At 38.5% G+C, this 14,438-nt stretch overlaps 1 protein-coding gene across 8 annotated transcripts in view; it reads left to right on the top strand.

Annotated features, from left to right (window-relative positions):
• The window catches only part of ANKRD31 (ankyrin repeat domain 31), a 46,915-nt gene that overhangs the window by 27,054 nt on the left and 5,423 nt on the right, over positions 1-14,438 (top strand). For 5 of the 8 annotated variants that reach the window (XM_081212474.1, XM_081212468.1, XM_081212467.1 and 2 more), the window contains 11 exons: positions 642-1,962; positions 4,338-4,574; positions 6,036-6,227; positions 6,982-7,124; positions 8,448-8,607; positions 8,922-9,034; positions 9,925-10,012; positions 11,062-11,158; positions 12,028-12,463; positions 12,732-13,046; positions 13,924-14,064. In XM_081212474.1, coding sequence (XP_081068600.1) covers positions 642-1,962; positions 4,338-4,574; positions 6,036-6,227; positions 6,982-7,124; positions 8,448-8,607; positions 8,922-9,034; positions 9,925-10,012; positions 11,062-11,158; positions 12,028-12,463; positions 12,732-13,046; positions 13,924-14,064 — 3,243 coding nt within the window. The remainder of the gene's footprint in view (positions 1-641; positions 1,963-4,337; positions 4,575-6,035; positions 6,228-6,981; positions 7,125-8,447; positions 8,608-8,921; positions 9,035-9,924; positions 10,013-11,061; positions 11,159-12,027; positions 12,464-12,731; positions 13,047-13,923; positions 14,065-14,438) is intronic. The other 3 variants (XM_081212471.1, XM_081212469.1, XM_081212473.1) reach the window with 3 other exon arrangements.

Below are 14,438 nucleotides of genomic sequence, written 5' to 3'. Positions count from 1 at the left end.
TGAGCTATGCAAGCCTCTCTTTAAAAGGTAAAAAAAAAATACGGGGGAAACCCTTGGCTACCTTGTACAGTGGTACCTCAGGTTAAGAACTTAATTCATTCTGGAAGTCCGTTCTTAACCTGAAACTGTTCTTAACCTGAGGTACCACTTTAGCTAATGGGGCCTCCCGCTGCCGCTGCGCCACTGCCGCACAATTTCTGTTCTCATCCTGAAGCAAAGTTCTTAACCCAAGGTACTATTTCTGGGTTAGCGGAGTCTGGAACCTGAAGTGTCTGTAACCTGAAGCGTCTGTAATCTGAAGTACCACTGTATATTTAAAGTGAGCAATAGCTCTACTTTCCTCTCCTCTCCCAAGGAATAAGCCTCCTCAGCTTGCTTGTGGGTCCCCTAGCTGCATGGGGTCCTCTAATTGCCACAGGGCTACAAAGTTGAACCCTTTTGTCTTGATCCAGCAGCACTACGGCATTTATTTAACATAGCGTGGAACTGATTTTTGATTGTCCTGTGGTAATTCACAATCTTTTCTCTTCCCTATTGTTATCAAAACCCATTCATGTGAATAAATATTGGGTGGGGACTAGGAAATATATCCTGGCTATTATTTCTGTTTCTGTTCTATTATCACTGTTTTGCTTTTCCAGGCAAAAACATGCTCAGGTGAAAGAGTTCGCCATACATCTAAGGAAAATACTAAGGTACTAAAGCTACAGAGGGTAAAGTCAAAGCCAAGTAAGAGAAAAAGGACTTCACAAAGAAATTATGCTTCCAAAATGTGCAATAGTTGTTCACTAGTGAACGCTACAACATTTGAAGGTACATGTCTGGTTTCAAAGGCAAAGCAGTCAGTCAGGGGAAGACCACCATCTTTGGGAGCATCAGGTGACAAAAGAAGAATAAATGGCCAGAGGAAGGACATTCAGGATGGTCCTGCAACTGATCTTACATTGGTCTCAAAAAGAACAGTTGGATCTTCAGAGTATCGCCAGTATAATTCGAACAGAAGTTGTGAAGCTGAAGAAGACTGTAACATGGCAATGGGGTCAGAAATTCAGCAAGAGAGTGACTCTAATAATAGTATTGATGACTGTCCATCAGAAAGAAAAGAGGCTCTTAAAAGCACTGAACTGGCAGGAGCAACAAAAGATCAAGCAACTAATTCCCATACTGTCACATCACTGAATCCTGTTGAAGAAGAATCTGCTTTTGAAACTGAGGTAGTAAATGAATCTAATTTGGATTCTACACACTTCTCATGCAAAGACATCGGTTTGCCTTTGCAGGAGGAAAGCCAGTATGCAATGAAAGATAATAAAGGGTCTAATAGTCTTAAAGTTACTTTAGATTACAACCTTCATACTGCTGAAAAGAAGCTTGTCTGGACAGTAAGAGAGGGCATCATTATTCTTGCTTCTGAGAAAAATAGATCACTAGACCAGTATATGCATTCTGAAAACTCTGTAGATCAGATTAATCTGGACAACCATAGTTTGGGGCATGAACTGGCTGTGAAAGAGCCTTTATCTGTAGCTGAATCTGTCTGTTTAGAAGAAAACCCATCCGAGTCAAAAATCCCAACCATCTCAATGTTGCAAGAAATTGAACCTCTCAGTGATTCAGATTGTACAGTCCTTTCTGAAGAATACAATTTAAATGCAGGCCAAAACCCAGGTGAAAACACCTCTAGAGCTGATGGAATCTGTAATGAACAAGCAGTTCATGTTTGTATGGAACTATCCTCAACAATTTCACAGAGTATTAATAGAGTTGGTGTTTCTGAAAGTCCCAGCACTTGCAGCTTCAGTGAGCAAAGATTTTTAACTCCTCCTGTTCATGAGGGCATTATGATGGGAAGAGCAGAAGGAAATGTTGGGAAATGTTGCTTTGAGAGAACAGGAAATGGTAGTAGGACTGAGAACAACACAGTCCTCCCTTTACAGATGCTGGACAAAGACCCATTCCAAGGTAATCCATTCAGAGAAGATAGAGAGATTGCTGGAAATGCAATGATACAAAAGGAGAGGTGGAGAGAGAAAAATAGACATACGTCTAACTTCCATTGTGGTTATTTTTAGTGCAGCATTAGCTTTTTTATTTACTGTTGATTGAGGAAGTTTTATTATATTTTTATCATTTGTTGATAATCTGAACCCTTGAAATTATTAATTGAAGGGCCATGTAAAAAGGATTCAAATTAATCTAATTACAGTGGTGCCTCGCAAGACGAAATTAATTCGTTCTGCGAGTTTTTTCGTCTAGCGAATTTTTCGTCTTGCGAAGCACGAAATCCCATAGGAATGCATTGAAAATCAATTAATGCGTTCCTATGGTCAAAAAAAGTCCAAACAAAGCCAAATTTGGTACAACAAGAGTTTATTAACTGCTCTTTAAAGTCACACATACTGTAAAGAGCATTTCAAAAATTGAAGGAACAATAAATTAAGTTTTTAAACATGACAGAAAAACATTTAAAAATCAACAAAGTGTACAGTACATTTTCTAAGACTCTGGTGGACCACTCGAAGAAGGTTCCTCTTCCACTCTTTGCTTCTTGCTGAAGAACCTGTCCATGGTCTGCTGCTTCATCCGCCTTTTCAGCACCTCCCTGAAAGGCGACAATAACCCTCGTATCAAAAGTGTTCGCAAGGTCATGTGCCACATGCTTGTCAGGGTGGTGCCGCTGTGCAAAAGCCTGCACATCCTTCCACTTCATGCAAATGTCCCTCAGTTCTTTGGAGGACAGAAACCCAGAAATTTTTTTAAACAACAGCAGAGTGGCCCAATGGTCACAAAAAATCATAAAAATGCAGAAAAAAACCACACAAGCTTCCAGATTCTTGCAAACCCCTCCCCAACATCAAGTCCTTGAATTCCAAACACCCCAACCCAAAATCCAAAACCCCCCCAAAAAGTTTTAAAAGTTTAACTTACCAGATGGCTGCAAAAGAAGTTTTGGAAAAGCTTCAAAAATCAGCAAAGTCTTCAAAAACCTCAAAAAAGGCTACCACACCGCGTGCTATGAGTTGCTCCTCAAAGTCAAGTCGCAACTGCACCTCTTCAAGCAATGCACCCTGGGTATTAACGGTTTTACGAAAAAGGAAACAAACTTGCAAGACATTTTCGTCTTGCGAAGCAAGCCCATAGGGAAATTCGTCTTGCGAAGCACATCAAAAAACGAAAAACTCTTTCGTCTAGCGAGTTTTTCGTCTTACAAGGCATTCGTCTTGCGGGGCACCACTGTATTTCATTTATTTATTTTAATAATTCATAAATTACAGTAGTTTCTAAGAAGGAAATTAAAATATATCCCTGATTCAACAGTGAAAAAGAGTATTTAAAGAGTCTTTAAAATGCAGAAATTGCACTGTTGGCTGGTGAGAAGGGATTGTGGGGCAAAAGGTACCCCAGTTACCATCCCCAAATAGCTGATAGGTGCACTTATGGCTTTCAAAGAAAGTGTAAAGTTCCCCTGTGAAACCTAAAGGCAATTAGTCTTGCGAGCATGGTGAGGCTAATTCCTGTCCATTTCACAGATCATCTTCATAAGATTCCTTGTAGTAAGATATGGTAGTAATTTTTTTATGATTTTCTGCAATGAGTTAAATTAGTAACCTACTCTACATTAGGGTTACCACTGCATGTGAAAACAGTTGGCTCCAAATGGCTTAATACTGAGCACCTTAGTCAAAATTATGGCATTCTAAATTAGCACAATGAAATGTTTGCCTGGTTCGCACCTCACATTAAATCATTGTTAAAATCAACGGGTTTAACATGAACAAACAGCATGCAGGTGCTTCACACCTGTGCCTCCATGCTTTCTGGAAACAAGCCATGGTCTGATTTGTCACGTCATTTGAACTCAGGCTTGTGGTTTGTTTCCCCAAAACAAAGCATGAACAGTAAGCCAAGAACAAGGTTTAGTTTCTTCTCATAGTTTGGAGAGAAACAAGCCATGAGGTCAGGTTTGGGTAGCATGAAAAGCCAGCGCATGCCTTGTTTCCCAGCAGGAGCAGGGGAGGAGTAAAGCATCCACAATTCCAGCAGTAGGCACCAGTATGTTGCTCAGCCACATTAAACCATAGTTTATTTTAACTACAGCTTAATGTGATGCACGAAACAAGCTATTGCTACACTATATTTTGTTTCAGAGTAAGCAATAGAAATGTTAATAGATCTTTATAGAAGCATTTTGTAATAATTTTCTGTGGAATCTTAAAAAGTTTGGTGAATATTTCAGGAGCAGCAGGCAGCTCATACTAATCATGTCTGTAATAATATACTTTATGGTATTTTCATTAACATTCCTCATGGAGACGCTGCACTTTTTTATTCAACAGATAAATCACTACAAACTCAGATCCTTGGAAAATGTTACAGTGAGAAGAATGATAAAGAAAATTCAAACAATACTCCAGATGTATCTTTACAGTCAAATGAATTAGAAACTATCCAAAGTAAAAGAATGGAATCTATATCCATTGAGGATTGCCAAAACGAACATTTGTGTTCTAGCAATAGTGCAACTCCTTTACAGTTTAATTTGACTGAGGAGCAGGAAATCCCACATTCATTAGGTAAGACAGGTACGGTTAACCTGTAGCCGTCTCAATGTTGCTGAACTACAACTCCCAACTTCCCATTGGTTGTACTGATTGGGGTTGATGGGAATTGTAGTTCAGCAATATCTAAATAAGAAGAGGTTAACCACCCCTCAGGTAAGCAGTTAATAAAATTTCAGAAGTGAATGTTGTGGTTGAATTGAGTCAGATTTCCCCTGTCACTTTGAGATTGTTCAGACATACCTTGGCCTCCAAAAGGCGCAGCTGGGAGAGGACTAAAAGCAAGGGCAGCATGTCCCATTTCACCGAGGCAAAATGGGAAGGTGTAGCTCCCACCACAGCCTCATTTACCTGGGTCGTGCAATGGCACCCATGAAGTGGAGATGATGGTGGTGGGTTCCAGCAACTTCTCACAAAATCTTGCAGACTGCATGAGATCTCATGAGATCTTGGTGGAAGCCACCGCCACCACGTCCCTGCCAAGGCAGGGCAGCCATGGGGACACTTTCTCTTGGGCTTCTACTGCCTGAGGTGGCTGCCTCAGCTTGCCTCAGGGGTGGGACAGCCCTGACTCAAAGCTCATACAGTCCTTCCTTTCTTCCTTCACTAGTTTAAGATTCTAAGTTAATGGAATGTCCCACATATATTTGAAAGGGGAATCTCCTTGACCTTTTACATATAAGCATAGGTATGTTGGGTGGGAGTCTTCTTGATGTTTCCATTTTATCTTAAACTTCCTAAGGATCATTAGTTATAATGGATAAAACAAATCACTCTGAAATATTGTTAAGTCTTCTAAAGTTATCTCTCCACATTTGTGGTACGAAGTATTTACATTTGTGCCTTGCTTAGATTCATTCTCTTTTACGTCGTTGCTCTTCTCCATTTTCTCCCCAATTTTTTTTATCTGTAAGGTACACATGATAAGGCTACAGTGGAACCTCAGGTTAAGTACTTAATTCGTTCCGGAGGTCCATTCTTAACCTGAAACTGTTCTTAACCTGAAGCACCACTTTAGCTAATGGGGCCTCCTGCTGCTGCTGCGCCGCTGCTGCACGATTTCTGTTCTCATCCTGAAGCAAACCCGAGGTACTATTTCTGGGTTAGCGGAGTCTGTAACCTGAAGCGTATGTAACTCGAGGTACCACTGTATATGAACTCATGGTTATTATATATATATATAAATACACACACACACATATGCATAGATGCTATCTGATAACAGAAGACTGAAGAAGACAGACTAATGTTATGTAAACTTTAGGAGACATAATTGTTTTAGGTTTACACAGCTGAAGTTCAAAAGGTTGTTAATGTTGACACTGATGTGTGAATATTTTACACCAGTGTCTTTGAAAGCATGTTTTGGCAAGTGGTATTCCTTTAAAAAGTATTGGCCAGCATCTAGCATTTGGTGTAGCAGTGCCCCTCAAAATACCTTATGTAATTATTAATGAGTGCAAAATATGTCTTTAGACTCTTCACATTCTAGTGAAAAGGAGAAACAAGCGTCTTCTAATCAGCTGCTGTGTACCATAAAACCAAGAATAAACAAAACAAATGCCAAAGGAGAAACTTGTTTGCATTTGGCTGCTAAAAAAGGAGATTTGTCTTTAGTGAAATCTTTAATAGCATCTGGAGCATGTGTAAATCAGAAAGATAATGCAGGTGTGGTATTCTTAATTTATAGTTTAAATGTTTTCTGCTATGTTGTGACCCTAGAATCATCTCTCTCTCCCTCTTTCTCTCTCTTATCAAATTCTCTTCTTCACTGCCAACAGCAACATCCAAATAAGGATGCTTCATGGTTTTATAGGATTAATATTATGTTCCATGGAGAAATATATATATATACTGATATATACATATGGACACACGCACACTGTATTCGAACAGATGTCTAGTAGATGAATAGGTGTGCAAATATGTAAAGTGGCCTGGATCTAAAGCGCTATTATAGTTGGAAAAAAGAAATTTGGGTGGGACTTTGAATTGCTTTCTGAACAACAGATCATAATCTACCTTCAAAACTCCTTTCAAATTCAAAATCCTCTTGGGCACCTGGAACAAGCTGTACAGTTATTTGGATCCAGGCCAATGTAGTAAAATTATTACATATTATTAGATGTGGCAACATTATTAAGTGGGCTTTTCTTCAGTGGCTCCCCATTTGTGGGGTGCAAATATCTTTAGACACCAGGCTCAAACTTCCCACTTCACCCAGGCTTTTGACTAATTAAAAAATTAAACTGTGAGTGAGGGTCATTGTTTAGTTTGTTATTATGCTACATATTTTTGTGTTTTTATACATAAACCACCCTGTGATCCTTGAATGATGAATGGTATCTTGATAACAACAACAGCAACATTAGGTAAAAGCTCATGCATCTTACAGACTCATATCTAACTCTGGTTTTACTAGGCTGGACAGCAATTCATGAAGCTTCCAATGAGGGCTTTGCTGAGATTATCGAAGAGCTGCTCAAAGCTGGTGCTGATGTGAATTGTAAAAGCCTGGGTGGTGTTTTTCCAATTCATGATGCTGTTTCAGGCAACCATTTTGAGGTAATGTAGTGCTAACCAGCCTCTCTCTCGTCCACCGTCTGTTTACCAGCTTGAAAGTGAGTTTCAAATCCTAATTAAGATGGACCTATTTGAATTAATAAAGGGTTTGCCAACATGACAACTATAGGGTGCCTGCAGAGGCCTTCATTAGAGTCCACTGTGCCTCCTCCACCTCATTGAAACTCGCCTTGACAGAAGCATTCTGTTGTAGTCCATAGACAAGGTTGTGGTATGCACTTGGTTGCAAAGTATGTATGTAGTGCCTAACTTCAGTTTCTCTGGTTTACAAGTACGCCCACAGGCACCAAAATATCAGCAGCCTCTGATACAGAAAGCACCTTGTTTGAAGGGCTTTTGATGTCTATGGCCTGGGCGCGGATGGGGAAGAAATTAGGTTTGCTTGGTATTTTTGCATTTTAATGAGAGCTATCTAATTTGCAAACTGATACAGAAACTGAAACATGATTATCATTTTAAATTCATCACTTCTCTGAATTTTGTGACGCAGTTGCCCAACCAAACAATGTGTACATAAACGCTTATATTAGTGGAAAGTCTGTTTAAAATACATGTATTAGTGAAAACAATATATAAATTGCATATATTAGTGAACACATCATATAATTTTTTATCTTGAGGAAACTGCTTGCATGGTATTGGAATATGTATAAGCCAATACTACACTTAAATGTGTGTATCAGGAGAAATATGCACTAACATGCTGACTAGTTTTCATGAAGTTTTTTTTTTGGGGGGGGGGGAGTATAAATTGCTGCAGAACTGAGTGTGGAGTGTGGACTATAGTATTCAAAAACTGAGAAAATGGGAGAACTGAAATTGTCAGATTTATCCATCCCTAAGCCTGTCTCTGCATTTAGCCTTTGATAGAGTAGGTAGTGACAAAACACAGAGTCCAACTTAGGTTTTGCTTCTGGATTCTTTTATTTTCCCAGCATCTCTTGGAGTTACTCCCTTTGTACCAGTTTATTGACTATCACAAATCCTTTCCTCTTCTTCTAATTCCCTCATCATTTTTCAGTTAGCAACATATATGCAACAACGTTGCTGTAAATGGGTTTTTTTACTATAATGTTATTGTTTTAATTTTTTTGTAAGCTGTTTTGAGGTTTTATTACCCTGAAGTGGTATATAAATGTTGTAAAATAAAATAAATACAATTTTAAAACGAATCGGAAAAAGGAAGCTGAATGTCTGTTTCTGATCTTAACATTTGGCCAGTCCCTGGACTATTGTAAGAGCAGAAGAACATGAAAAAAATAGTAACTAGAGCATAGGAGTGAATAATTAAGAAATGTGTTGCAGGCAGCACAGTGTCTACTACTTCATGGTGCAAACCCAAATGAGATGGACAACTGTGGGAACAATGCCCTGGATGAAGCCACCTGTGACAAAATGAAAGAACTCCTTAAATCTTATGGTGCTACTGAGACCAAAGAGGCTCATCAGATGACTGATGTGCTTGGTATGTCCCTTCCTTCATATTAACTGCAACTTCCTTTATCCTTTTAAAAGGCATCCAATAGCACGATAAGCTTCTTGAAGTTACCGTACTTGTTTTCCAGCACCCTGGTCCTATTGTAATTAATTCTCCATTTTAGTGTGTCTTAAGAGGATTTGATTTTCAGAAGAAGGTATCAAATGGCAAATACACACGTGTGCATGTACACAACCAGATTCCCCCCCCATACTTAATATATGCGTACTCAAGCTGATACTATGTTGATTTGGTACATTCATAACTTATTTTGAAACTATAATCATTATTTCTTGATTTAGGCGAAAAAGAGTTGCACACTTCTAGGTCTAGAAAAATCCATAGTAGTTGCAGTGGCTGTGAAGAGGATAACATGGTTTCACAGCTCAATTCAGCTAAACAGAGCTGTGACACAGTGAGTATAGATAGTTGAGCAGTTTTGTTTCCATGTGTTAGCATCAAATGTGGCATGTATGAAGTTGCTGAATCGTGAATTATATTTGTGTTATGTGGAGTTTCTGTTCACCTTTTGGCCAAAAAGGCCCCAAAGGCAGCTCATAAAACTTATAAACACAAAATCCAAACAATACAATAAGATACAACTTACACAAGATTTAAATAGTAATATTTCAATAACATATTTAAAAGAAAGGAAATAAAACCTAAATAAATCTCCCACTCCATGAAAGCAACCCCTGCCCATGCCAAAAGAGAGCAGGAATAACCTGACTCCTTCTTTCCCCTTTGGCAGCCATTACCCAGTCAGGGAGATGCAGAACAACTCGCTCCTGACTGTTCCAAGCACAGTCTTTTCCTCTGCATCAGGACTTCCTAGGCAGCAGCTTCTTATAAGAGTTCCAGGCAAAGCTGGTTTAAAAAATGCCTTTCTGCACGCACAAGGTGTATTTCACTTACACAAAGGATATTCTGCACCTCATGTTACTGTGTTACACAAAAAAGTGGAACTTATTCCAAAACTACTCTTCCACTTGTAGTTGTGTTGTTTTTGCCAGCATAAGTATTATAGAATCTGTGTATCATTGCACGTCATGAACTCTTCCCCTGGTGCTTGCTTTTTGCTGATGGTTCTTTGGATCAGACCACATGTTTTACAGACAGTAGCAGCACAAACCTTCATAACAGTAAATCACTGTACACCTTTCTCTCTTTGTAAGTTGTGTGCACCTATCCATCCAGCACAGCTGGCTCAGGTAAAATACCTGGCCGCTTTCCAAGTTCTCATGTTTTAGTTCAGTTCCAGACTGCCTGTCTTTAATAAAGCGAACAATGATTTGCATTTGACAGCACGAGTCCATCAACGAAGTATTGCAGAATATAGAAGAGAAACAAGATAGACTTTTGCTCTTTGAATTAAGAAGCCAAAGAGATGCAGGTGTGGATAAATTGTATAACTCATGAAAGATTGGCTAAATGTGTGTTTCATTGTTATGTTGGAGTAACAATTTTTTTGTAACTCCAAAGTTGCGTCTTGGATTCATGTTCATAGATGCTGGAAAGACTCCCATTGTAAAAACGGGTGAACCTACTACATTGAACAGGAGCAAACATCTGAAGCTTGGGACTCGAACTGGAGCAATTGGGAGCTGCCTCAATATGATCCATCCCAATCCTGTGTTGCCCTGAATTGTCCCAATTCAGTTCAGGATCCAGTGTATAACTCTAATGGAGATACAGGAAGCAAAGGGCATGGTCCCTAAAGACAGCTTTCCTTAAGAAGAGGTGCCTCATTGGCACAGGGTGGCAGTTCCTGCCTCATTGAGGTCCTTCTACCTTCCTCATTTTAATATTTAGGAGGTATTTAAAAATATTCCTGTTCACTCAGATGTTTAATGACTGAAAGCTACTGAAGGATGCTGTTCCTGCCAGCCTTGAAATGCTTAATTGTGAAGGTACAGTCATACCTTGGAAGTCGAACGGAATCCATTCTGGAAGTCTGTTTGACTTTTAAAACATTCAGAAACCAAAATGCGGCTTCTGATCGGCTGCAGGAATCTCCTGCAGCCAATCAGAAGCCGTGGAAGCCCCATCGGACGTTCGGGTTCCAAAGAACGTTCACAAAACGTCCGAGTACCAAGGCATTTGGGATCCAAGGTACGACTGTATAAAAAAATTTAATTGTTTGATTTTGCTAGTTTATTAGTTACTGTCCTCAGCTCCTTTGGGTGTAAGGACAGAAGAGAAACAAATTAATATTCTCTGTGATATTGGCATGGATTTTGTATTGCATACAAAATTGTATAGCGTTGTAAAGCAATTTGTAGAATGAAATTTGCTTTAAAAAGCTCAAGAGTAGACAATACTAGCTGATTTCTCTGTCACATCGTTTTAACTGCCACATTTTTATTGCCTCTGTTACAAATTATCAAAAGGAGGCACGTCAGTTTAGTTTATTAACTTATTAAATCTGTAAATGTTGAACAGATCTATATATCCAAGATCTATCTCAGATACAGAACATTTTGAATGCTGTACTTGCCAAACAGAAATCAGAAAGGGATGATCTTGCTAAGAAATACAGGTAGGCAGAAGAAAAACTGTAGGTTTTTCTTTTCTTTTCTTTTTTACAAAATAGAGCATGGAATTATTATTTTTTACTTTGAAATCAAGCAAAATTATAGTATGCTACCAACATTCTCAGACCCTTCATTAGTTTTAAACCTTGTATACTTCCCATTAAGTTAAATCAATCCTGGTTCTACAAAAAGAAGTACAGATCTTGTGCTGCTTTGGCATCTGTTTTTAGCTGTTGTGAGAATTATGCTTTTATTTATTTGTATTGTTTTAAATAAAAATCAATATGACTAAAATATTTCAAAATAGGATTCTGCCTTTTAAAAAATGTTTGCTACCTTCATTTAGGGTGGTTTAAAAAAGCTTTTGTTATTCATTATTTTTGTGATTCATTATTAGGGAAGCTTGAGAAATTTGTTCTTTGCAGATTTTGATACAAACTGACCTGATCCACCTCCTGGATTAATACATGAATCTGAACTCTGTTACTCTTTTTAATTTTGCACATCTCTGAATATTGTGGTGCGATTTAAAAACAAAAAGGAGAAGCATGCAAAATGTGTATACTTTAGAACAGAATACATTTTGCCATATATATTTGTGAGAAAGTATGTTTTGGAATACACATTTTAATGCAGATTCTTTTTTTAAAAAAATCTGCATTTTAAAAAAATCTACATATTAATGCAGAAAGAGATGTGATGGACTTACGAATGAACACATATGAGACTAACCTGGAATGGAAAGAGATGGATCTGATCATTATGCTTAGAGGCAAGCCATATTCTTGAATGGAATGGGTGGTTCATTTTAAACAATTTGTATTTTTCATGGAAGTTCAATTGACTGTTCAATTGTTTTTAAATTTGATTTCAGAGCTTCTGCGGAATCTTTTAAACAGGGAGCCCTAAGGGAACAGATAGCAAAGCTTGTTTCCAGACAAAAGAGTCTTTTGCTCATGGCACAGAAGCAGAAAGAACTAGGCCAGAAAATACAAAATTATAAGAGTGCAAAAAAGGAGGCTTCACATTCAGCAAAATGTGTCCCAAGCACACATGGCTCTTGTGAACGCAATAACACAGAAGATGATCCATCTGGGAGAAGAGCACCCTCCTCTGATATAGCTATAGGCCTTGAAAACAGTTGGGTCGAAGACAGTATTTATTTAGATCAAGAATCCAGCCAGTATCCAAACAGGTCTCTGAATATGTCAGGAGGGAATGGAAAAGAGAAAAAGCAAAAAGGAGTTGGTCCCAAAAAAACAGCGCCTGAAAACAAACCCAAGGAATATAACACTGAGGAGTTAACAAAGGTAACACATTTGAAGTATGTTAGATCATACTATAAACCATACTATAGATCAGCCAACATTGCCTTCAGAACATGTAGTTTGCCTTATTCAACAGACACACATAGAATATATTGATCATACATCAGTGGTGCTACAGAGAACCAAATTCCCAAGAATTTAGTGTACACTAAATAGTTCATCTGCTAAAAGTACTGTTGTCAATAATAATATTATTATTATTCAGCAAACCACTGAAAGTCAACATGTTTTCTCTAATGTGTCTTCACAGCAATACTCAAATGTAAGTGAGGATTTGCAGATGCAACCAGAATTAGAATCTACACACAGCTATCTCGCTACTCATCAGAAAAACATCCCAAAAAATAGACACTCGCTTAATGCTAATTTAGAGCCTGCAGGGATATTTTCTCATTCGCTATCACAAAGCAGAATCAGCCCAAGTTCTTCTCAATGTTCTAACAGTCAGAATTCTGAAAAACAATTAAACTTCAAAGCAAGCAGATGGAAGAAAAGTCAGCTATTGGATCTGCTCAAACTGGGAAAGATTAAGTCCGGAGATGATGTTCTAGAATTCACAGTACAGGTAGATTGTTCAGTTGCAAAGCCATGTAAATATCAATGCTAAATGTATTTAAAAACCGCAGAGTAATCTTAGCAAAAGCTAACTGATCATTAGAAGCAACAAATAATCCTGTGGCACGTTAAAGCTAACAAATTTATTATGGCATAAGCTTTCATATAGGAAGTGTTACCTGACATTGCAGGTATACAAATATGGTTGAGGGGTGAATTGTGAGGTCAGGAGGAAATTATGCCTAAATAACGTTGTAATGATTTTGCCTGCTCCATTATTGCATTGTTCAGGCAACATATATGTTATAATACGATCAGGACCTGGTTCTGATAAATAAATATTCAGAGTTTATTTTCTGGCTTCTCTTCCCCTCCACCCTGATTCAGCTGGGTGCTAAGAGTGCTCTTTTGCCCTGTATTATCAAAAATAAGCAGGAACACAAGTAAAGGCTGGCCTATGCCATTTGATTGTGCTGTGTCCTAGCTTAGTGTCAGAAGAGGGTGTGGGGACACAGATGCAACTACGTCCCAACATGCATTGCTTGCAAAGAAATGCAGTGCTGTAGTGCCTGTATTTTCTCTATCCTCTGGCCTTCCCTTGCAGCACTATGGTGGCAGCAGATGTACAGCAAACCGCAGTTTTTCCAGTCAGCTGCTTAGCTGGGGACAATTTCTGCTTATTACAGCAAGCAAGTGGACGAGGGGGAAATTGCGAGGCTGTGGTATGATAGAATTAGCAGGCAGCTACTACTGACAAAATAGTTGGAGCACATCATGGTGATCTTCAGCCCAGACAATTACATAGTCTAAGAGGTGCTAGTGGTTCAAAGTGTAGGGGATTATAATTCTTAATTGTTTCGTGTTCCTTGTTTTTGTTTTTAATTTAGGATTCCAAACATAAAGCCAGCCTTTTGGGAAATGGTAAAGTCAAAGCTGGCAACAACACAGTTTACCAAAATCTAGTTCAATGGATTAAAGCACTACTAGGAAGTGACATTTCTGTAAGCTGGAAATACGTATACAACAAGGTAGGCTCATTGGTTGTTTTTTTAATAGGTGACAGAAAATTTAATGTTAGTGTGAAGTTTGTTGCATGAAAGTGAGCAGTGTAGTGGTAGTTTGTCTGAGCACAGGCAGGCAGGCAATGTCAGGAGCGAGTCAGCAATAAATCACATAGTGTAAATGAAGTTAACTCTTTATTAGAAGAAGCAGGATCTGCTCAGGTGGGCCAGGCCTAATGAGCACAGCAACTGGTTGTTTATTATTATCATCATTATCATATTCTGTACAATTCATTCATTATTATTTTTAAGGAAAACTGTCATCAACCAAAAAGTGTATTTTTAAAAAATAAGCAAGAAAAAGAAGGGAAAAAAGCCGCAAAGCATTATAGTCCTGTGTA

The sequence above is a fragment of the Podarcis bocagei genome, assembly GCF_964188305.1.
Source record: "Podarcis bocagei genome assembly, chromosome: 11".
In the NCBI taxonomy this organism is placed as follows: Eukaryota; Metazoa; Chordata; class Lepidosauria; order Squamata; family Lacertidae; genus Podarcis; species Podarcis bocagei.
The sequence above is the reverse complement of the archived record's forward strand: the minus strand, read 5'-3'. Positions and strand labels throughout refer to the sequence as shown.